At 44.1% G+C, this 22496-nt stretch overlaps 2 protein-coding genes across 7 annotated transcripts in view; both read left to right on the top strand.

The window, feature by feature from the left end:
- The window catches only part of mpp2a (MAGUK p55 scaffold protein 2a), a 70851-nt gene that overhangs the window by 10568 nt on the left and 37787 nt on the right, over positions 1 to 22496 (top strand). For 2 of the 3 annotated variants that reach the window (XM_069177681.1, XM_069177682.1), the window contains exons 13-14: positions 1125 to 1253; positions 1386 to 5657. In XM_069177681.1, coding sequence (XP_069033782.1) covers positions 1125 to 1253; positions 1386 to 1562 — 306 coding nt within the window. In that variant the 3' untranslated portion in view covers positions 1563 to 5657. Of the gene's footprint in view, positions 1 to 1124; positions 1254 to 1385; positions 5658 to 22496 lie in introns of those variants that run through there. The other variant, XR_011179732.1, reaches the window with a different exon arrangement.
- LOC138215490 (all-trans-retinol 13,14-reductase-like) lies at positions 10617 to 22464 on the top strand. Of its 4 annotated transcripts, none has more exons than XM_069177677.1 (13): positions 10617 to 10740; positions 13004 to 13612; positions 15061 to 15243; positions 15568 to 15766; positions 15868 to 15970; positions 16889 to 17084; positions 17189 to 17386; positions 17573 to 17692; positions 17849 to 17987; positions 18115 to 18224; positions 19071 to 19237; positions 21409 to 21568; positions 21700 to 22464. In XM_069177677.1, the coding sequence occupies exons 2-13, from the start codon at positions 13450 to 13452 to the stop codon at positions 21846 to 21848; spliced, it is 1887 nt and encodes a 628-aa protein (XP_069033778.1). In that variant the 5' UTR covers positions 10617 to 10740; positions 13004 to 13449; the 3' UTR covers positions 21849 to 22464. The 4 variants fall into 4 exon arrangements, with proteins under 4 accessions (XP_069033778.1, XP_069033779.1, XP_069033777.1 ...); XM_069177678.1 differs by lacking the exon at positions 10617 to 10740 and having other exon boundaries at positions 10812 to 13194; positions 13307 to 13612; XM_069177676.1 differs by lacking the exon at positions 10617 to 10740 and having other exon boundaries at positions 10812 to 13612.

The following is a 22496-nucleotide window of genomic DNA, read 5'->3' as shown; positions in this document are numbered from 1 at the left end:
CAGTATATCAGTACATCTACTGCTGGTCCAGAACTCAACCTTCTTCAGATCGTTCCTTCTTCCATCGTAACCCAGTCGCTGTGTTCAGTCTTCAGTCATTCATGTTTCACCAGCAGATGTGTACTGACCAGCTCCAGTCCTGCGTTTCTTGAGCTTCAGCCGGCCCACTGACCTCCATCCGGTTCAGCTACAATCACCAGCAACCTCCTCTCCTCCTCATCGAGCCACTACCAATAATCTTTCCCTTCAGTTTTCGATAAATCTCTTGACTTTTCTCCGTTGTCAGCGTGCTGCATTTAGATCCACTCGTCTGCATTAAAAAATAAATGTTATTTATTTTTCTGGGTTTTTCATTGTTAACTAGTGCAGCCTGTTAAATCAGAGAGAACAAGGAAATACTGAACCAACGATGTCAACTCGAGTGTTTAAGTTAGTTGTACTTAATGTAACTGAGGCAACGAGTTGCTGCAAAGTTTTTGTTTTGGGTCGCGATTTTGATTATTAATATTTAAAAGTGTTTAACTTGCGTCTAATTTTAAAAAAAAGTCTAAAAAGACTGATAAATGTTGAGTTAATGTAAAAGAAAGTGTTTGTGTGCGTATGTTTTTAAGTTCTGAAATCCCATAGAAGAGGTGAATGAAAACTTCAAGTCCAAGTGACTGAAAATATTTAAGAAAAACTTTAATTTAAGTGTAATCAGAGCGTTCATGTAGGATGTAATTCAAATATTATTAAAGTTTTATTTAAGTTGATCACGTGACTACTGGCCAGCAGGTAAAGTTAACTGTTTTGTACCCTGATATCTAAAACGTGTCAGAATGCATCATGGGAACATTAGTCTGTTTTAATGAGGAACATTTTAAGCATAATAAATCCCAGTGGGGAGCTGATGTGGTCCTCCAGCGCTGCTTTATGTACCAGTTCGGTCCGGCTGCACGACATGATTTACATGCTTGAACTTCATCCTCACTGACGAGCTCGTCAAGTCAGTTGGGCGTCATGTGCCTCTCTCAGGGGCGTCTGTGGGCGAGTACAAAGTAAGTCATTCACTGTCATCCGTCCGGGATGTCCTGCAGCCGAGCACCGGAAAATAAAGATAATTCTGACACGTGTGTTTGTCTCAGTCTCTGAAAGTGCTGCGGACCTCCGAGTTCCTGCCCTACGTGGTTTTCCTGCAGTCTCCCGACTTTGAGGTGCTCAAGGCGATGAATCACTCGGCCGTGGAGGCGGACGTGGTCACGAAGACGCTGACGGTACAAAGCTCCCTCCTGTCCGATCGCACACGCGTGTGGAGAGAATTAACATTTCCAGCTGAACTATTCCCAGAAAGATCAAACGACTCCCAAATACATCCGTGATGGAGTTTCTGTGATTGTGTGTCTCAGGATGAAGAGCTGCAGAGGACGTGTGACGAGAGCTGTAAGATCCAGGCCGCCTACGGCCACTACTTCGACCTGAGCGTCGTCAACGACAACCTGGACGAGACCTACCGCACCGTCAAGGCTGCGCTGGAGACAGTTTCCAAGAACCCGCAGTGGGTCCCAGTCACCTGGGTGTTCTAAAAAGGTGGAGAACACAGACACACCATTTAAATAATGGACCGTCTCATCTAGATTTTACAGTGCCTTGCAAAAGTATTGACCCCCCCCCCCCTTGGCGTATTTCTTTTTTTGTTGCCTTACAACCTGGAATTAAAATTGATTTTTTTTTGGGGGGGGGGGGGGGTTGTATCATTTGATTTACACAACATGCCTACCACTTTGAAGATGCAAAATATGTTTTATTGTGAAACAAACAAGAAATAAGACAAAAAAACAGAAAACTTGAGCGTGCATAACTATTCACCCCCCCAAAGTCAATACTTTGTAGAGCCCCCTTTTGCAGCAATTACAGCTGCAAGTCTCTTGGGGTATGTATCTATAAGCTTGGCATATCTAGCCATTGGGATTTTTGCCCATTCTTCAAGGCAAAACTGCTCCAGCTCCTTCAAGTTGGATGGGTTCCACTGGTGTACAGCAATCTTTAAGTCATACCACAGATTCTCAATTGGATTGAGGTCTGGGCTTTGACTAGGCCATTCCAAGACATTTAAATGTTTCCCCTTAAACCACTCGAGTGTTGCTTTAGCAGTGTGCTTAGGGTCATTGTCCTGCTGGAAGGTGAAGTCTCAAATCTCTGGAAGACTGAAACAGGTTTCCCTCAAGAATTTCCCTGTATTTAGCGCCATCCATCATTCCTTCAATTCTGACCAGTTTCCCAGTCCCTGCCGATGAAAAACATCCCCACAGCATGATGCTGCCACCACCATGCTTCACTGTGGGGATGGTGTTCTCGGGGTGATGAGAGGTGTTGGGTTTGCGCCAGACATAGCGTTTTCCTTGATGGCCAAAAAGCTCAATTTTAGTCTCATCTGACCAGAGTACCTTCTTCCATATGTTTGGGGAGTCTCCCATATGCCTTTTGGCGAACACCAAACGTGTTTGCTTATTTTTTTCTTTAAGCAATGGCTTTTTTCTGGCCACTCTTCCGTAAAGCCCAGCTCTGTGGAGTGTACGGCTTAAAGTGGTCCTATGGACAGAAACTCCAATGTCCGCTGTGGAGCTTTGCAGCTCCTTCAGGGTTATCTTTGGTCTCTTTGTTGCCTCTCTGATTAATGCCCTCCTTGCCTGGTCTGTGAGTTTTGGTGGGCGGCCCTCTCTTGCCAGGTTTGTTGTGGTGCCATATTCTTTCCATTTTTTAATAATGGCTTTAATGGTGCTCCGTGGGATGTTCAAAGTAGATTGCACACAGGTGGACTTTATTTAACGAATTATGTGACTTCTGAAGGTAATTGGTTGCACCAGATCTTATTTAGAGGCTTAATAGCAAAGGGGGTGAATACATATGCACGCACCACTTTTCCGTTATTTATTTTTTAGAATTTTTTTGAAACAAGTTATTTTTTTCATTTCACTTCACCAATTTGGACTATTTTGTGTATGTCCATTACATGAAATCCAAATAAAGATCAATTTTAATTCCAAGTTGTAAGGCAACAAAATAGGAAAAACGCCAAGGGGGGTCAATACTTTTGCAAGGCACTGTAAAGACACGTTGAATCTGAACCCTTCGCATCATAAAACGTTTCTCTGGAGGAAGTAATAAGTTTACGAGATATCTTCTTAAATATGTAGAAAAGATGTCCGTTATTTAAATAAGATCAACGTTTTCAGGGCTGGTAGGCAGACTGGACCTGCACGCATCAAGGTGTGTGTGTGTGTGTGTGTGTGTGTGTGTGTGTGTGTGTGTGTGTGTGTGTGTGTGTGTGTGTGTGTGTGTGTGTGTGTGTGTGTGTGTGTGTGTGTGTGTGTGTGTGTGTGTGTACTGTTACATGGTCGTTACATTATGGCAACTCGACACACTTTTAAGGATAAAAACCAGTGAAGATAATTTGATTTTACAGTCCAGACTTTAAGGTCTGGGTTGATATCCAAGAAACGACTGTGTGCGTGTACGTGTGCGTGTGTGTCCTCGTTAATACCAGGACTTCAGAGCAAAGACTTTTGTATGTTTTTAAATTATTTGTGCCATTACTGATGATCATCAGCAGACCGTCATTGTTTACATTTCACGAGTGAGATCGATGCTGTGTTCCTGATGACATACACATACATGACATACAATATACATGACATACAACATACATGGCATACAACATACATGACATCCTTCACTCAGTTCAGTAACACATAGTACTCTTCCATGTTAGGACTCTTACTGCGTACTTCAGAAAGTAGTGTTGTTTCGGATCACACTGACAGGAAATGACCTCATCATGTGAACACATCAGCCTCCAGAACATCTGCAGCTTTAATTATTTTACCCAGAAATCAACATGTTTTTGTGTCCTCTGTTTAGCACACTCAATAAACACTGATTCTTCTGTCCAGCAGTGGAAAAGAAAAACTTTGTGTTCAGGAACAGCTGCAGCTTCCTCACATGCTTTTAATTTGAAAATCCTTTAAGTCAGTGGCCCCGCCCCCTTCCTCTGCGGAGCCAAGATGGCGACTGTTTAGGGTGGAAAGTGTCCAGAGTTTCACACTTCTTCTTTTTGGAGTGTTCTGAATTCATCATCCTGGTACTTGTAGTGTTCTGATGTTAGTGTTAGTACACAAGTAGAACATCTGGAACACAAGTACAACATCTGGAACACAGCAGCAGACTTTGTCATTGTTTACATTTCACTCCCCTGAATCGTGGGATGTCGTGGCGTTTCCCTGGCGACACGCTGACATCTATAAACTGCTCCTTTGTTTGTTTGGCAGTGAAGAAGCACAAATGAGTTCATTTCAAATGATACAGTGGATTCGATCATCGACACAGATGTGATAACAGAAAACGTACGTAGCTGCTGTTGGAGAGTTCCTCATCAGCCAAACCTGTTGAACCTGAAGCAGCTGTGAGGTTTGGAGACGTTCTGTAGCTACGAGTGAATAATCAGCCAGATAGACGCGTGATGATGAAACACATGTTCACGCCGCGGAGATCGCTGTTTTCTTCCATCGTTCTCCATTTGCACCTTTCATTTGGTCGTATTTATGATTTGACGTATTATGTACACAGTTTGTAGATAGCATGTAGATACACGATGAAACATAGATCCTGATACAGTCGATCTAGTATTTACGCTCCGTGATGCCGTTAGTGAAGACGTGACCACGGCGGCGTGCGAGTGAACAACACAGCAGCTGAGGAAGTCGTCCTTTTTTTTTTTTTTTTTTTTTTTCATTTTTGCCTTTCAGACATTGTGTTTGTCACTCCTGGGCCACCGTACATGTTAAACCGTCCACCGTGCCAACTGCAAAGAGCTCGAGCAGATTGTTTGTACTTAGATCCTTTTTCGTGGCAGCTACTGAAAACTTTCGATGCACAATGAAACTGGAATGTAAAGCAGCTGTTTTTGTTCCCCGGAGAGATTTTTAGTCCCTCAGTCTTTGTAAAATGACATTTCTATATTTGTGCTCTAGTTTGAAATAGATATTTGTCGGCAGCTATACTCTGATCTCTGATCTCTTGGTACGGACCATCATTTCTCTCTTGAGGACATTTTAAAACCTCACTGTGTCCTTTTTCTATCAACTCTCATCGATGCAATAAGACCATTAATGTCACCGTATCTTTATTATTTAAACGTACATTTTAGAACTCGCAGTAACTCTTGAGAAGTTATTTGGCTTTTTGTTCTGTTTCTAAAAATCACTGACTGCTATCTGCTTGAATGAATGAAGCATATTGAAGTAAAGGTTTACTGTACATAATGTACACAGTATATGTGCTGAATATGTACTACTGAAACATTCCCGTGATGTTACACAAGTATTTTCAGTTGGGTTACAGAATGACATCACGATGACAATTCTCTCCAGAGACTTTGGAAACTCCCGTTGGAAACTCCCCTCAAAATAGCCGACACAGCAGCGTAATGCTCCTTTAAAGTGACGGCTCGTCTCCTCGGACGAACCTCCGTCCATGTTTGCAGCTCACGTACGCTGATGACGCGTACTCGCTCCGGCAGCCGTTTCCTCTGAAGTTGCTCGAGCTCAAGTCTTTTCATGTTGTGTGTTGTCGGCCGGCCATTAATGACGCTTCAGTTTTTACGGAATAAATTATTCATTTGATTGAAATGTATTGTTCTGTTTCTTTTCTACAGGTGGTTACACTTTTAATAAGGTGCTTGCTTTATAATAACACCCTGTTGTTCAGCCCGGTTTCCAAAACAGAAATGTAAATCACGTAAACACAAAATATAATTGTAAATAGACCAAAGACAACATATCAGATGTCGAAACTGATCAATTTTATTGTTATATTGAAAATATCTGCTCATATTGAATCTGATGGCAGCAACACGTCTCTAAAGTTGTGACACGATCATGTTAACCACTGTGTTGAATCACCTCTTCTTTTAACAACACTCTGTAAACCTTTGGGGAACTGAGGAGACCAGTTGCTGGAGTTTTGAAAGTCAAATGTGGTCCCATTCTTGGCTGATTGAGGATTTCAGCTGCTCAACAGTTTGGGTTCTGTTGAGAAAATATTAGCTGCTAAAACGCTGAACTAAACGTTGCACCTGCTCATCAGCATGCTAAATACTTAAGATTCATAATATAAAATGTATAATCTAAACTGCAAACTGCCCTCAACGGAGAGTCTTACTTTCCCTGGAGTGTTTAAAGCTTTAATATTTCATTTGTTTTATTCTTCTTGTGACTGTTTTTATTCACTTATTATTTATTGTGTAGTTTTGTTTGCTGGTTGTGATCTGGTGACTGTTTCTTGGTTCCAGAACTCTTTTTGAAAATAGATCTTTATCTCAGCGACACTTTCTGATTAAACAAAATTTAAATGAAAAAATGAAATGTTTGCATTTAGCCTGAAGTCCTGCTGTGCATCAGTATCACAACTTTTTGGTATGTTAATGTATAATTTACATTAATGATACGGTTTGTATACAAAATAATACACAGCGCACTTACACACTCCATTTTATATTGTAACAGATATAGAATTTGTTCATTTCTATCTTCGATTATTTTATGTTATGTGATTCATATTTAAAATTTTAAAAAAAAATATTTATTTATTTACTGGACACTATTCTTTGAGCACAGATTTAATATCACCACCCTTTACTGCACAACAACCTTTGATTTAGATTTTTTTTTTTTGATTTTTTTAAAGATTTTTTTATACCTGATCTAAGAAAATAATAATAGTAGTAATAATAATAATAATAACTTTCCCATAAAGCAAAGTGGCCCCAGGGAGTACCAATCAGATCATCTTGGCAGTTGTTAGGTTCAGAACTATAACATAGCGCTGATAGGATAAGAATCAAACCCACAGTCAGACAAAAACAAGGCTTGGACCCAAATCTGAGTTTTACTTGCAGCAAGGGAAGTCCGTGCAGGGTCTTAGAGTTGTGAGCTCTTCACCTGGCATCAGCCAACTCCAACACAGACTTCCCTCTTTGCTCCTTTTATTGTATACATGGGGTTATAAAACAGCATGTGGTCTCTTTGCCTCCTATATGGGTATGTTTGCTTTTAACATCCATTTGCTTTTAACCTATGTGTGCTAAACTAGATAAGCCAGTTCCTCCTTCCCCCGAGTGGCCATATACTGCAAGAGAGGAACTCGTGGAATGTGCATGCAGTATGAGACATTTCATCTAAAGTTTTATGCATAGACTAACGGAAACTTTACACGCATAACAGTAACTTAATTTACACACTGACAATGAGTTACTATTTTTCCTAACATTCCCTCCTGTTTGTCATTTTGTAAATTCTTTAGATCATTGTGACATCAACATAACATCACTTGTTTTCACATTTTCAATGTATGCATCATTTTAGACCTTGGAATCATTTCATTCATTTTCAGGGGTGTCCCGTTCATATTGCTGTAGGAGCATATAATTAAATAATGTGTTTGCCACCATCTCCTGCATCATCATCCATAGGCAGGGAATAACACAACTTATGAGTACACAGAATATTATCAACACCGCGAGTACAGGCATGAATATCTTCAGTAACATATGCCACCATGGGCCTGTAGTCAACCAGGAGTACATATCCCAGCTGCCTATGCCAGGGTGGTCTTTGGTCATAACAGATTGCATTTGTTTCAGGACATTCATGGCAGTGGATATGTTGGTGTTAACCTCGTCAGGGATGTAAGTACAACATGTAGTTCCTATTTTCACACAGACACCTCCCTCAGATGCAGTCAGGAGGTCCAATACCATCCTGTTCTGGAGCACCATGAGGCGGAGTGCCTCGATCTCACTGTTTTGGCGTGTAGGGTCACTTGTTTGGAAGAGTGTGGCATGTGAGAACACACAAAACAATCACTTTTATTATACGACCTGACGAGGACCTTTACGTAGCTGTACCACATGTTAGTATCCCACGAGTTTTTGGGGTTTTCGTCCGTCCATGTCCATTCTTCTGGTTGCTGGTTTGTCCATCTTGTTCTTCTTATAGTTCCATCACCGTTGTGGCGGAGCAGGAGGAGACATAGTCCTGCAAGAGTGGTTACGACAAGAAAAGAAACCCACCTGCATGCCATTGTTGACAGGATACTATGGGCGCGGATCAGTTGTTTTCTTCACTGGGTTGAGACCAGGGAGCCTAGAGCTACACCCACCCTTTGTAACCAGACTTCCACCGTTACCCGCTGTTGGCAGCAGTCAAGGGGGTCACTCTCTTGCAGTGGCTCAAATGTATCCAGGTGCCTCTCTCCGTGATTTTTACGGCCGTTGGTGTGGTCAGGAGGACTTGGTATGGTCCAGTCCAGCGGGGGTTGGACCAACACTTCCTTTTGATGACCTTTATCAGCACCCAATCACTGGCTTTGACTGGATTTTCCTGTGGGGACACAACGTGGTCTGGCAGATTATTTGCACTCATTATTTCTTTTTCTTTCATCATCTTACACATCCAATCAGTTAATGTGTTTTCTTCTTGTTCTTTTTCTTCATCGTCATAAAATAATGGTAATTTGAACGGTCTACCATTTACTATTTCAAATGGAGTTAGTCCATTTTCAGTTGGGGTTATTCTCATGTACATTTTTACCAGATCTATACATTCTGGCCAGGTTCTTCCTGTTTGCTCCATAGTTTTTCGTAGCCTTAATTTCACCGTACCGTTTGCTCTTTCCACTAACCCTGCACTTTGTGGATGGTACGAGCAGTGATTTTTTAATGTTATTCCTAAGTGTTGCGCTAGGTATGTTATCACATCATTTACAAAGTGTGAGCCATTATCACTGTATATTATTCTGGGGATGCCATGCTGTGGGATGATGTTTTTGCATATAGCTTTAGCTACTGTTATAGCATCTGCCTTTCTGCTTGGGATAATCTCCACCCATTTGGAGAATGGGCATATCAGAACCAAACAATATTGGAAGTTATTTTTTTTATTTAATTCAATAAAATCCATGTGTATTATTTCAAACGGGTGTTCAGCTCTCGGGAATACACCGCGTTTTGGTCTGACGTTTCCTTGGGAGTTATGTTTACAGCAGATTAAGCATGATCTACAAAAATTTTTTGAGTATGAATTGAATCCTATTGTATAGAAATGTTGATGTATCCCTTCAACCATCCCTCCTGTTGAGACATGGCAAGGCCCAGGACTCAAAATGGCTGCTGTTTTGTACAGGTTTCGTGGAAGTACAGGTTTGTTGTTTATGTGATATATGCCGTTTTGTATTTGTGCTCCATTTTTTAACCATAGCTGTTTTTCTGTTGTTGGTGAATTCGCTTGCATATCTATTAAAATTTCATTAGATATTGGTTCGATTTCCTCGTTTGGTTTCTGATGAGACTATGGTGTATATGCCATATTGTCCTGTTGCTGCTTCTTTGGCTGTTTTATCGGCAAATGCATTGCCTTTGCTTACTCTGTCCGTTTTCTTTGTATGCGCTGCACATTTGCATACTGCGATTCTTTTTGGTAACAGGACTGCTTTAAGGAGTTCTTTTAATAAGTCCGCATGCTCGACAGGTTTTCCTGTGGATGTGGTCATTCCTCTCCGTGACCATTGGGCTGCGAATAAATGTAGCGTGGAGGATTCATATTGACTATCAGTATATATAGTGACGCTCTGATCTTGTGCTATTTTGCATGCTTCTGTAACTTCTATAACTTCAGCCGCCTGGGCTGAGAGGTTCGAGGCTAATTTTTTCACCTGTACAATTTCTTTGTCTGTGACCACAGCGAATCCTGTTTGTGTTTTTCCATCAGTGTACATTGTTTTTAACGTGATTCTCTGAGGTCCTAGTTTCTGAACCTTTTCATTGTAGAGTAAATCTGGTCCTGGGGTATGTTTAAACCTCAGGGTCACATGCATCTGGTCCGCATGTTGTTCTTGATACTGGCCTGTTTGTTTTTTCCTTGCAAACTTTAGGAGTTGTTCTCCAGTGTGAGTAGGGTCTGGTTGAGGCATGTCGAGGGACCAGTAGTAATAAGGTTCGCTATGATTCTGCACCACTAGTGTGTCGACAGCCTCCCCTTTCCCCACTGCGACCATTCCTTTAGAGGTAGGAACTATAGATATTTTCATAGCTAAGAGTAAGCCTCTCCCTAACAGGTTGACTGGACACTCAGGACAGATTACCACTGAACTTCGGGTTTCCTCTCCTGATTGTGAGTCTCGTATCCATACCGGTTTGGACGTGCGATGACAGTTAAGCTGTCCATTTGCGGATTTCACAAAAATCTGTCCATTTGATGGTGTTAAACCAGGTACGTGTTGTTTTAAAACTGTTTTGTCTGCACCTGAATCACATAAAAATGTGATGGGTTTTCCGTTTACTTCCAATTCTCTTGTGGGTTTTTCATGATCTCCCGAGAAATGTAATAATACTTCTGTAAGATCTAGTATGGGTGTCTCGTCCACACTACCTTGATCCTTTCCTCCCTTTTCCTTCTCTAGTCATCTATTGTGAAATGGGTTATGTGAGGGTGGCTGTTTGTATTCTTCGTCATGTTGGTCAGAGTTGTCTTCTGCTCTGCAGTCTCGTGCATAGTGTCCTTTTTTGCCACACCTCTAACAGCTGTCATCCCTGCCTCCGGGGTAGCGCAGTGGAGCCCATCCTCCTCTGCCTCTCCCCCTTCCTCCACGCCCCCTGCCTCTGGGCGGGCCGGGGAAAAATACTTGTGATAGTTCCTCATAGTCTAATAGGTACGTGGCTGCTGTTTCTGCCGTCTTTTTCTTTTTCTTTTTTATAATACTTTGGGTGTGTTGAGCCCAGTTCATACACGGGACGAGTCCGTCTGTCGGGTGGTTAACATTGTGTTTTTTGATAAAGTCAGCTATGCTCTGGTGGAGGCCTGACAGCAGAGCCTGTTTTAGTTGTTGTTGATATGGGCCATCTGCGTTATTGTTGTCGTGTAGTCCGCTGTTCTGTCTGAACACTCCCTCCAGTCTTGTCCTGTATTCATGTACGTCCTCTCCTTCCTTTTGTCTACATTGTGCTATTTTAGCGTAGTCTGGTCTCCGTCGGAATACTTCGGTCATGCTGTCATACACGGGTTGTATCTGGGCATTTAGTTCTGCTGTACCGTAGCCTAGGACGTTACCATCCGCTGCTTTCCCTGTGTACACTCTTCTTACTCTATTCCAATTATATGTGAGACATCTTTTAAACGTTTGTTCTACTTCTATGCCATTTAGGCGGTAGGAGTCTCTTAACTGTTTATGTCTCTCTATCCATCCCTCCACATCAGTGACATAGTCTCCTAAGCTTTTACATGCTTCCGCACAGTCGCTCTCCGTCCATGGTCTGTATACGTCAATAGTTCGTTCTTGGTCACCGTTTATGCCGAAATGAGGGTTAGCCACCGCCATTAGGGGGTATGTTTCAGTGTTATATTTTGGTGGGGGGTCGGGTCCTGTGCCACAGCCTTCACATTCGTTGCTTTTTTGTGTTATGCCGTATTTTTCTTTATAGGCTGTCAACACTGGATACGTGCCAGTTGCCCTAGCTGTCTTACTTCTAGTTTTCATGGGACTAGTTAGTCTAGCTGCAGTCGGGCCTATTTCGTTTATCACTTTTTGTTCCTCTTCTTTTTCCTGTTGTCTCTGGCGCTCCTCTTCTGCGTCTAATCTTTCCAACTCTCTAACTGCTCTCTCTGCTTCTTCCCTCCGCTGTCGATGTATATCAGACGGGGGCCCTGTCTCTTCATCCTGATTTACGACTGCCGTGGCTTGCAGCGTAGTACGCTTATCTCTCCCTGCTTTTTTCCTTTTTTTTACTTGCTCTAACCATTTTCTAGCTACACTTAACTGTTCTTCCTTTCTCCGCTTGTTTTTCCCTGTCTTTCCCGACACACTTAGTATCAATCCTTCTACTACTTTCTTACATTGCCCTTCCATTAATCTTCCGTCAAAATCAAACTTTTTCTTCCAGTTGTCTAGGAATCTGGTGCTGCCTGGATATGGCCGTTCCATAAACTTGGCGTCTCCCTCTAAGGCAGGCTTACTGTTTTCACTCCCCATTATGTCAATATTCTTTGTGTCCTTTACAGACTACGTGTCTTTTTCAGGACCTATTTTCCTTAATCCACTACTATGTGTACTTTAACAGACCACAGGATTATGTTTACACCGTTAGGTTTCCTCCTGTGCTGTTGTTTCCACTAGTGGCATTCACACACACACACACACATTCGCTCGAGCTCTCTGTTAACCTCCCTTACGGCGGAGTTACCTAATTGCGCATTCACGGTTATAGAGCCGTACTCTTTCCTTACTTTTAGCATTGTTTCTGTCTCCCTGGGTGATTCAGGATCCCGTCAATCGTCGTCCACCGAGGGGAGTTCAGACGTTATAGCACCGGCCTGGCCACAAATTCACACCCCAGGTCTTTTTGCAGGCATCCTAGATGTCCTGGCTGTCGACAGACTCCGGTGTGTCCTCTCCCTCCTCACTGGGCGGCAATATCTTGGGATCCGGCTCGAAGGACCAAGTTGTATGTTAGGTTCAGAACTATAACATAGCGCTGATAGGATAAGAATCAAACCCACAGTCAGACAAAAACAAAGCTTGACACGATATCTGAGTTTTACTTGCAGCAAGGGAAGTCCGTGCAGGGTCTTAGAGTTGTAAGCTCTTCACCTGGCATCAGCCAACTCCAACACAGACTTCCTTCTTTGCTCCTTTTATTGTATACATGGGGTTATAAAACAGCATGTGGTCTCTTTGCCTCCTATATGGGTATGTTTGCTTTTAACATTCATTTGCTTTTAACCTATGTGTGCTAAACTAGATAAGCCAGTTCCTCCTTCCCCCGACGGGCCATATACTGCAACAGAGGAACTCGTGGAATGTGCATGCAGTATGAGACATTTCAACTACAGTTTAATGCATAGACTAACGGAAACTTTACACACATAACAGTAACTTAATTTACACACTGACAATGAGTTACTATTTTTCCTAACAGCAGTGAAAGCATCTTTGTTGGCGATCATTGGGCAGAACCATGATGAATCCAGCTGTACAGTCAGAATCCTGTCCAAGTTGTCCGTCCTGAGGCGCTTCAGGGACGAGGAACAAAGACGCTCTGTGGACGAGGACAGAGTCCGACCGACTCCTCAACAACTGGCTGTCTTCTCTACCGGTCTCATGTTCTCGGTGTGGACAATCTGTTTATCTCAAGTCAAGAGTTTCCAAAATGTCATGCGTTACACATCCTTAACCTTGATAAGCCTTCATCCTCCTCCTCCTCCTTCACTCCACCCCTCAGTCCTCCTGCTGCAGCTCAGAGAAAATCTCGCCGGACAGCCGTCCTCTGTCTTTCACTCTCCGTGCTGTCCGTCCTTCACCATCCTCCTCTACCTCCCCGTTTCCTCCCTCCCGGCGGTGTGAAGGTCGCTCCGGGTCTCTGCGATGTGGTGGTGGCTGCTGGGCGCGCTGAGCGGCGTGCTGCTGCTGGTCATTCTCTTCTTCGTCGCCACCGGGCAGCGCTACAAGGTGTTCAGTGAGAAGAGCCTGAGGCCTCCGGCAGCTCTGGTCACCGACAACAAGCAGAGGGACGAGCGGCTGAAGAAAGGTAAAAGAAAATGCAGAAGTATGCAGCTTCGTGGTCCCCAGAGGATAAACTCCACTGACCCTAGTGGTCCTTCCACGTCACCTTGAATGTCAACGTTTTCACTTATTCAGGGTAAAAGCTCGACTTCTAACTGAATGATTGGCTTTTAAAGTTTGTGCTGACATGAATGAATTTTTGTCACTTTTCTTTAAGTGCCATGAGCAGAGTGAAATGTTGTGTGGATTAAAATAAATCTGAGGTCCCCAGAGGATGAACTCTAGCGAGCCTGGTGGTCCTTCGACTTCACCTTCAGTGTCTCTAGTGGACCAAAGTTTTCACCTGTTCAGTGAAACAGCTCGAAATCCAACAGATGAAAGAACACTAAAAGAACTCCTGGATTCCTTATTTTTTTGTTTTGTTTTTGGTTCAGCAGGAAATGTCTTGGCAATTATTGGATGGATTGGTTTTTTTTTGCTCTTGGTGTTCGAGGCTGAACAGGATGAATTGCAATAACTGTTTAAAACCTTCATTTGATGAAGGCGAGGGATGGAAAAGCAATAACTGTGTCCCAATTCAGGGGACGCATCCTTCGGGGGACGCATCCTTCGGAGGACGCATCCTTCGGGGGACGTATCCTTTGGAGGACACATCCTTCACCGTGAAGGCCGAACCAAAATAATCTAGTCTACTTTTTTGCGTCAGCACTTGTTCCTGCCGTTACCGTAGCGCTGCTCTTGTCGCCTAGCAACCTTGGAAGCTTCAGAACTGGTCACAGAAAACTCTGACATCCAGAAAAGTTTTCATTCATGTTTATCATTTGATGGAGGAGATGGAGGAGATGGGGAGGTGTCACCGCCGGCGTGTCATTGAGGACCACGGCTCACAATAATGCAAACATGAGCTACTTAACAACAGCTGGTGTTTGTCTGATGTCAGTATGATTTTATATTTAAAATAACAAGCGGTGGAATTTAATAAAGTGCATTAACTCACTGTACATGGTAGTCACTGGAAAGCACTGGTAATAATAATAATAATAATAATAATAATAATAATAATAATAATAATAATAATAATAATAATGATAACAACCACTGCAGATGAAACTACCAACAGTATATGAAGTCACAACTTTACCACAAATTGAATTAAAGCAAACAAACACATGGTAACGATGTTCCCGTCAAACTCAGCTGGAGCTTCTTTAGTGCTAATTAGAAAATGTTTTACAGCTTCAAATGTGGATTTAGTTTCCAAGTAACAAAACATTTAATGTAAATTTGAAGTTGATTACAAACAGTCCAGGACGAAGGAAACCAAGATACTTGAACTGTACCCGAGGTCCCTCTCTAGTTTTCTGGATATTCACTACAGTGGAACAGCTCGTGCACAGTTGGACCTTCTGTTGTGTTTAATCTTCAACACGTTAACGAACCCTCCGTCCGACCGAGCTGCCGTGTCTCCTGCAGGCTTTCGTGCGGACCGCGTGCCCCCCGCTCTGGACGCCGTGGTGATCGGCAGCGGGATGGGAGGCCTGACGGCGGCTGCTCTCCTGTCCAAAGCCGGGAAGAAGGTGCTCGTGCTGGAGCAACATGACCAGGCCGGAGGCTGCACACACACCTTCCAGAACAAGGGCTTTGAGTTTGATGTGGGTGAGTCAGCACAAAAAAAAAAAAAAACTTGACGGAAGTTCTCTGCAGCGATGAAACTTTAAACTGCAACCCAGGAAGGATTTTTCTAACGTGTTGGTGAATTATTTCACCCAGACTGTGGGTTCTCTAACATTTACAGAGGTTCACGTTCTAAAAACAGAAGGACATACGTAAACATGCAGACCTTCATTCTGCATGAAGAAAACGACTGCAACGCACGTCACGTTTCTTTCTCTGTCCAGCTGTGAATTCCTAAATAACGTGATCATCTAAATAAGAGGGCAGATTTAATTTCACTTTTCTTCTGATCGTCACTGAATGAAGACCGTATGAGGATAAATCTCTTGACTGAAAACAGCGGTGACCTCCGACTGCCTCCACCAGGTATCCACTACCTGGGCCAGCTGCATGAGAACAGCATGCTGAAGGTGGCTCTGGACCAGATCACGGAGGGACAGCTGCAGTTCACCAGGCTGGAGCAGCACTTCGACACGCTGGTCCTCGGCCCTCCCGACCAGCGCAGGTACAGATCCTCTCCTGGTTACAGGGCAGCCGAGGATCGGCACGCTTCCGTCTTTCTTCCTCATTTGCCTCCTCTGACATCTCACGTGCACTTGTTCTCAGGGAATACCGCATCCACGCGGGGAAGACTGAGATGGCAGCCAGCCTGAAGAAGCAGTTCCCGGGAGAGGGGGAAGCCATCGATGAGTTCATGAGACTGATGAAGGTAGAGAGGGAGGAGGGGAACCATCAGCATGAAGTAATGACTGATGAGGAAGAGGAGATGAGATGATGAGGCAGAAAGAGAATAATAAAAGAGTTGTAGTTGTTAAATGGAGAAAGTAGAAATGTTAACACTAAGAACATATGAAGGGCAGACAGAGCTGCAGTACCACCGAGTGCCACTAGGGGTCGGCTCCAAAAAGCCTCCAGCTCCATAGACTCCCATTCAACTTCTCTCATCAAATCCAAAGTGAATCAAATGTGTCCATCAGTTATCTCGGTGTTGTTAGCTAAAGTCACTCCTTCTTATTAGTTTTCTGGAGGTCCATCTGAAAATAATCCCTCATTTATTAGAAAAGAAGATTCAAGAAGACCTGTTTTTGGGGGCATGTCTGTTTGATTGACAGGCCTGTGGTGCAGTCAGGTTACAGCTATCGGTGGGCGGGACATAGGCTCGTCAGGTTTCCAATCAGATCAGTCAGATCCACCTCTGGCTCCTCCCCCCCAGCTCGTCCAAATATGGTCACTTCCTGCTCCAAACCGCTCCAAACTAGCAAAGATGGTGACGGACAGAATCTGAACTGGAGGCTTCATAACGTTCACAAACCAACGATGACATCACTGATGGATGATGACCTCACTGATGGTTGGAGAGAGACACATAACACATGACTGATTTATGGCTGATTTAAGCCCCCACAAGAGTTCATCATTTTTTTTTATTTATTGGTTCCCAGGAACCTGCTAGTGAAGAAGTGTAACATTCAGGGAACTGCTGCTTTCTTTACACTGAAAACTATGAAGGCGTTTGTGACAATAACTCCATTTATAAAATCATCTTTCCTGCCAAACACTTGAACTGGTTGATAAGAAGAACACGAATGACTCGGACTAATAACTGTGGTTGTGTGTCCTCCTGCAGCTCGCCTCACGCAGGACGCCTCTCATTGCCATGCTGAAGATCGTCCCTTATTGGCTGGTTCACTTCCTGGTTCGGACCGGCCTGCTGGATCGCATATCGTCCGTGTTTCGCCTGGCAACGAGCAGCCACTCGGAGGTCATGTCCCGCCTCACTCAGAACAAAGACCTGCAGACGTTATCGGCCTACTTATTCTACGGTGCGGGACACGTTCACACACACACACACACACACACACACACACACACACACACACACACACACACCGGACGTCCCTGTCACTGTCCCCTCCTCCTCCTGCAGGTGTCCCTCCCAAAGACTCCAGCTTCCTCATCAACGCTCTCCTGCTGCACCACTACAAGCGTGGTGCGTACTACCCTCGGGGGGGCGCCAGTGAGTTCGCCTTCCACATGATCCCCGTCATTCAGCATGCAGGTGGAGACGTGCTGGTCAGAGCTCCCGTCCAACGAGTCCTCGTCAACCGGCAGGGGGACGCCTGTGGTGAGTAAAGACTGCGGTGGGTGGCCACGAAGAGTTCATTTCCATCTGCAGCTTTCTGGCAGAAGTCTCAATGTCATCAGGTGAATGCTGGGAAATGTGCACCTGGAAAACTTCAGGTGTCTCTGGAACTGCTAATATTGTGTGTGTGTGTGTGTGTGTGTGTGTGTGTGTGTGTGTGTGTGTTAGGTGTGACGGTGCTCAAAGGACATGAGGAGATGGAGGTCCATGCCCCCGTCGTCATTTCCAACGCCGGAATCTTCAACACCTTCCAGAAGTTTCTACCTCGGCAAATTCAGCACAAACAGGGTCAGAGAACGCGGCCCGACATCAGCACATATCTCCTCGTATCTCCTAGCCTTCATCACGGCTTCGTGTGTGTGTGTGTGTGTGTGTGTGTGTGTGTGTGTGTGTGTGTGTGTGTGTGTGTGTGTGTGTGTGTGTGTGTGTTGTTTGTGTGTGCAGAGGTCCAGTCTCTGCTGGGCATGGTGCGTCACGGCATGGGTTCCTTCTTGGTCTTCGTCGGTCTGGATGGAACCAAAGAGGAGCTCGGCATCGTTTCCACTAACTTCTGGATGTATAAAGACAACGACTTGGACCCGCTGTAGGTGTTCTCCCTCCTCCTTCTCCCTCCTCCTTTGAATCGATCCGTGTTCATTTCCTCGTATTGAACGAACGTGTTGTGTGTTTTTGCGTCTCCACTGTTTGTCTATGATGAACTGTGGATGAAGGATGGAGAAATACGCCTCTCTGAGCAGAGAAGAGGTTCTGGGAAACATTCCCATGATGTTCATCACGTTCCCGTCGGCTAAAGACCCCACGGCCAGCACACGACACCCAGGTAACGCTCACCCGCATGGAGGCAGGTGCCCCCGCCGGCCGCTGGATCACTCAGCCTCACGTATTAAACCTGTCTTCCGGGTGATCACCAACAGAGACCTCCACAATCTTTAGTGGAATGGTACATTTCTTTAACGTGACTTTCTTCTGGCTTTCTTTGGTCACCTTATAAACATCTGCGAAGGTTCATCTCACCAGCGACGCATCAGGTTTTCTATTGAAGCTTTGGCTACTTCACTTCAAATTTTTGGGGAAACAATGGCTCTTCAGTTGGACCCAGAATCTGAAACTCTGGAGTAATGAAGATTTCTGATGGGTTTTACTGGAAAGAGAGGATTAAAGGAGGAGTTTAAGAGGTGTAATAAAAGTTGTGCTGGAGTTTCCGGAGTGTAAACGAACCAAGTCCTAAACAGCCGTCGTCATCGTCGTTACTCTGAACTCAGATTCAGTTGCAGCTTCAGCTCCTGAACAGGTTTCGTTCTAACCGATAGCACAAGTTACTGCTGTTGGTAAAAAGTTAAGAATGTCAACATTTGTAGTTAACAATACAGAAAAAACACTTCAATCCGTTCATTACGCACAATAACGATTTTAAACTTGGTTTTACAATTTTTGAATGACAGACCTACTCTGCAGGTCCTGCTGCCAGTTTATGTTGAATCCGGGTCAACAAAAATTATTCGACCATTAACATATTAGAAAGTTTCATTTGAATGTATAAACTAATCAGTTTTAGCGACTGGAGTGAGAAAACCCGCCAGCAGGTACGACATTCAAAAAGATTAACGGTTAAACGAATGGAATGTTTTGTGACACCCTCTCTAATCCCCTTCCCATCTCTTCTCAGGTAAATCTTGCATGACGTTGCTCACCATGGCTCGCTACGAGTGGTTCGAGGAATGGGAGGGGACAAAGCTTGGCAAGAGGGGACAGGACTACCTGGATCTGAAAAACAGCATGGCCCAAGAGCTGCTGGACTGGGCTCTGACCAGGTTCCCTCAACTGCGAGACAAGGTGTGTGTCCGTGATTTCACGCAGTTGTTACGTTGCAGAACTTCTGTGATCTATCCCTGAATAATGATAGTAGGTATCACAGTCTGTATGTAAACGTGTTTGTAGCTTCCAGGTCTGAAAAATGAGGCTGATGCAGAAGTGCCTTAAGCTGCAATACCACCGAGTACCACTAGAGGTCAGCTCCAAATGGTGTCATTTGCTAGTCCCACCTACTTCTTATTAGTTTTCTGGTTGTCCATCTAAAAATAATGGAAACACTAATTAAATATTATGCTTAAAAAAAGCTGTATTTTTGGGGGCGTGTTTGATTGACAGGTGTGTGGTGCAGTCAGGTTTCAGCTGTAGGTGGGCGGGATGTAGTATCATTGGGTTCCCAGTCAGATTGAGTCAGATCTACCGCTGGCTCCTCCCCACCTCGTCCAAATATGGTAACTTCTGGCTTCAAAACAAGACTGGATAGAAAAGTGTTCATAGCTTCCAGGTCTGAAAAATGGTTCCGATGCAGAAGTGTCTTAAGCTGCAATACCACCGAGTGCCACTAGAGGTCGGCTCCAAAAAGCCTCCGGCTCCATAGACTCCCATTCAACTTCTCTCATCAAATCCAAAGTGAATAAAATGTGTCCATCAGTTATCTCGGTGTTGTTAGCTAAAGTCACTCCTTCTTATTAGTTTTCTGGAGGTCCATCTGAAAATAATCCCTCATTCATTAGAAAAGAAGATTCAAGATGACCTGTTTTTGGGGGCGTGTCTGTTTGATTGACAGGCCTGTGGTGCAGTCAGGTTACAGCTATCGGTGGGCGGGACGTAGTATCATCAGGTTTAAGGTAAGGGTAAGGTAGTTACTTTATTAATCCCCAAGGGGAAATTTTTTTCACTACAGCAGCATACAGGAAGCAATAAGATAATAATAGAACAATAGAAAGCAATAAAATAGCAGTAAAATATCAGTCAAAATATAAAATATAAAATGCACAGTATATACAGTACAGTCTATATCTATATATATTATATACAAACAACCAAGAAACACAGACAACAGTATTATTGTTATGTGATTGATTTTGTCAGAGGTGAGTTAATGTACAGACTTATTGCGGTGGGCAGGAATGATCTCCTGTATCTGGAATGATCTCCTGTATCTGGAATGATCTCCTGTATCTGGAATGATCTCCCGTATCAGGAATAATCTCCTGTATCAGGAATGATCTCCTGTATCTGTCCTTGTGACAGCGGAGCTGGAGGAGTCTTTTAGAGAAAGTGCTCCTCTGTCCCTGCAGCAGGTGGTGGAGAGGGTGGACAGGATTATCCAATATGGATAATAGTTTGTTCAGCGTCCTCCTCTCCACCACCTTTTCCAGGCTGTCCAGTTTGTAGCCGATGATGGAGCCGGCCTTCTTAACCAGTTTGTTAAGTCTGTTGGTGTCTCCGGCTCCAATGCTGCTCCCCCAGCAGACCACAACGAAGTACAATGCACTGGCCACAACAGACTGGTAGAACATCTCCAACATCTCGCTGCACACATTGAAGGATCGAAGTTTCCTCAAGAAAAAGAGTCGACTCATCCCCTTCTTGTAGACAGCGTTGATGTTGGTCTTCCAGTTCAGTCTGTTGTTGATGGACACACCCAGGTACTTGTACTCCTCAACCATGTCCACCTCCTCTCCCAGAACTCTCAGCGGTTGTGGAGCCGTCGTCTTCCTCCTGAAGTCGACCACCATCTCTCTGGTCTTGGGCACGTTCAGGAGCAGGTGATTTCTACCCGCCCACTCCACAAAGTCCTCCACTACTGCCCTGTACTCATCCTCCCGTCCATCCCTTATACACCCTACCACTGCAGAGTTATCAGAGAACTTCTGCAGATGGCAGGACTTCTTTCTTTCTTTCTTTCCGATCAGATTGAGTCAAACATGGAGTGAACTACATGTAAACCAAGAATTATCCGGTTTGTGTTTTTTTGCTGGTGCTTTACAATAAATAAAACCTGTTCTGGTGTCAACATTCAATTTCCTCCAGAAGTCTGTGCGATATAAACTCTGTGTGGATGTCATGGGGCTGGCCAGGATACATCGAAGATTGTTTGATTTTTCTAAAAATAAAATGTGTGTGTGTGTGTGTGTGTGTGTGTGTGTGTGTGTGTGTGTGTGTGTGTGTGTGTGTGTGTGTGTGTTCAGGTGGTAATGGTGGACGCCGCCACCCCTCTGACTAACGTCCATTATCTGGGTGCTCCGAGAGGTGAGATGTACGGTGCCGAACACAACCTGGAGCGCTTCAACCCAGAAACGGTTGCTAAGACGCGACCACAGACGCCGATCAACGGGCTCTACTTAACAGGTGAGGTGACCAGCATCGCTTCAGACGCTAACAGCATTTTGCTTCCTTCTGATCTGCGACCTCAGCGACCCAGTTTCTGAATCACGTGACCGTGAGGACGTACCGGCTGTAACGCGTGTCCGTGTCCGCAGGTCAGGACGTGTTCTGTAACGGGATGGCCGGAGCTCTGCACGGCGGACTGCTCTGCGCCTCCGCTGTCCTCAATCAGATCCTCTACATCGACCTTCTGGCCCTGAAGACCCGCCTCAAATACAAACGGACCAATCACAAGCAGACCTAGTAGTGGAAGATCAGTCTGAATGATTTCTCTATTTTTTATGTCGCTTCTGTAATTATAATTATTTTTTTTTGCATTTTCTTGGAAACACTGCCGAGTCGGGAATGATGTTTGCGGTAGCCTCGAGGCCGCAGGGAGCTCGTAACGCCTTCTATTCTCATCGCAGTCCGACCCTGAAGAAAGACACGTTCTGGTTCGTTTCTCTTGGACGGTGAAGATTAAAAGTACTCGAAGCGTGTCGGCAGAGCGCTGGCTGGAAATAAATAAAATCTCAAAACAGAGGATTTAGGAATTTTTTAAACCTGCTGCCAACTGACTTAATGATAGTCCGGTAATCGACCTCAATTAAACCACCTGCATTACCACAACTTCAAGTTTTTAAACTACAAAACTCTTCTTTTTCTTGTTGACACGTGAGTCCAAGTTTTTTTTTTTTTTTTTTATATCCTGAGAATGAATGAAAGAATAAACAGAGAGGAGACGGAAACACGGAGAAAGTAACAGCAGGTGATTTAAAGAAAAAGGTGAAAGGAGGAAAACTGAAGAACTTAGAAACTGAAGATGAATGGAAACCGCAACAGGAAGAAAACATCAGCTGATGGAACCGACTGTGTGAATACAAATAAAGGTCAAGAAAAAGAAGAACTGTGT

Source organism: Embiotoca jacksoni, unplaced genomic scaffold (assembly GCF_022577435.1).
Source record: "Embiotoca jacksoni isolate LCO1_2020_lvr unplaced genomic scaffold, fEmbJac1.0.p SCAF_76, whole genome shotgun sequence".
NCBI classification, from domain to species: domain Eukaryota; kingdom Metazoa; phylum Chordata; class Actinopteri; family Embiotocidae; genus Embiotoca; species Embiotoca jacksoni.
Note: the sequence above shows the minus strand (reverse complement) of the source record. Positions and strands in the feature narration are given on the sequence as shown.

Bases quoted from the DNA above. Each gene is read 5' to 3' on its own strand.
- LOC138215490 (XM_069177677.1), top strand. From the start codon at position 13,450: ATGTGGTGGTGGCTGCTGGGCGCGCTGAGCGGCGTGCTGCTGCTGGTC. The intron at 13,613-15,060 runs GTAAAAGAAAAT...TGTCTCCTGCAG, and splicing joins GGACGAGCGGCTGAAGAAAG to GCTTTCGTGCGGACCGCGTG. The intron at 15,244-15,567 runs GTGAGTCAGCAC...CACTGAATGAAG, and splicing joins GGGCTTTGAGTTTGATGTGG to ACCGTATGAGGATAAATCTC.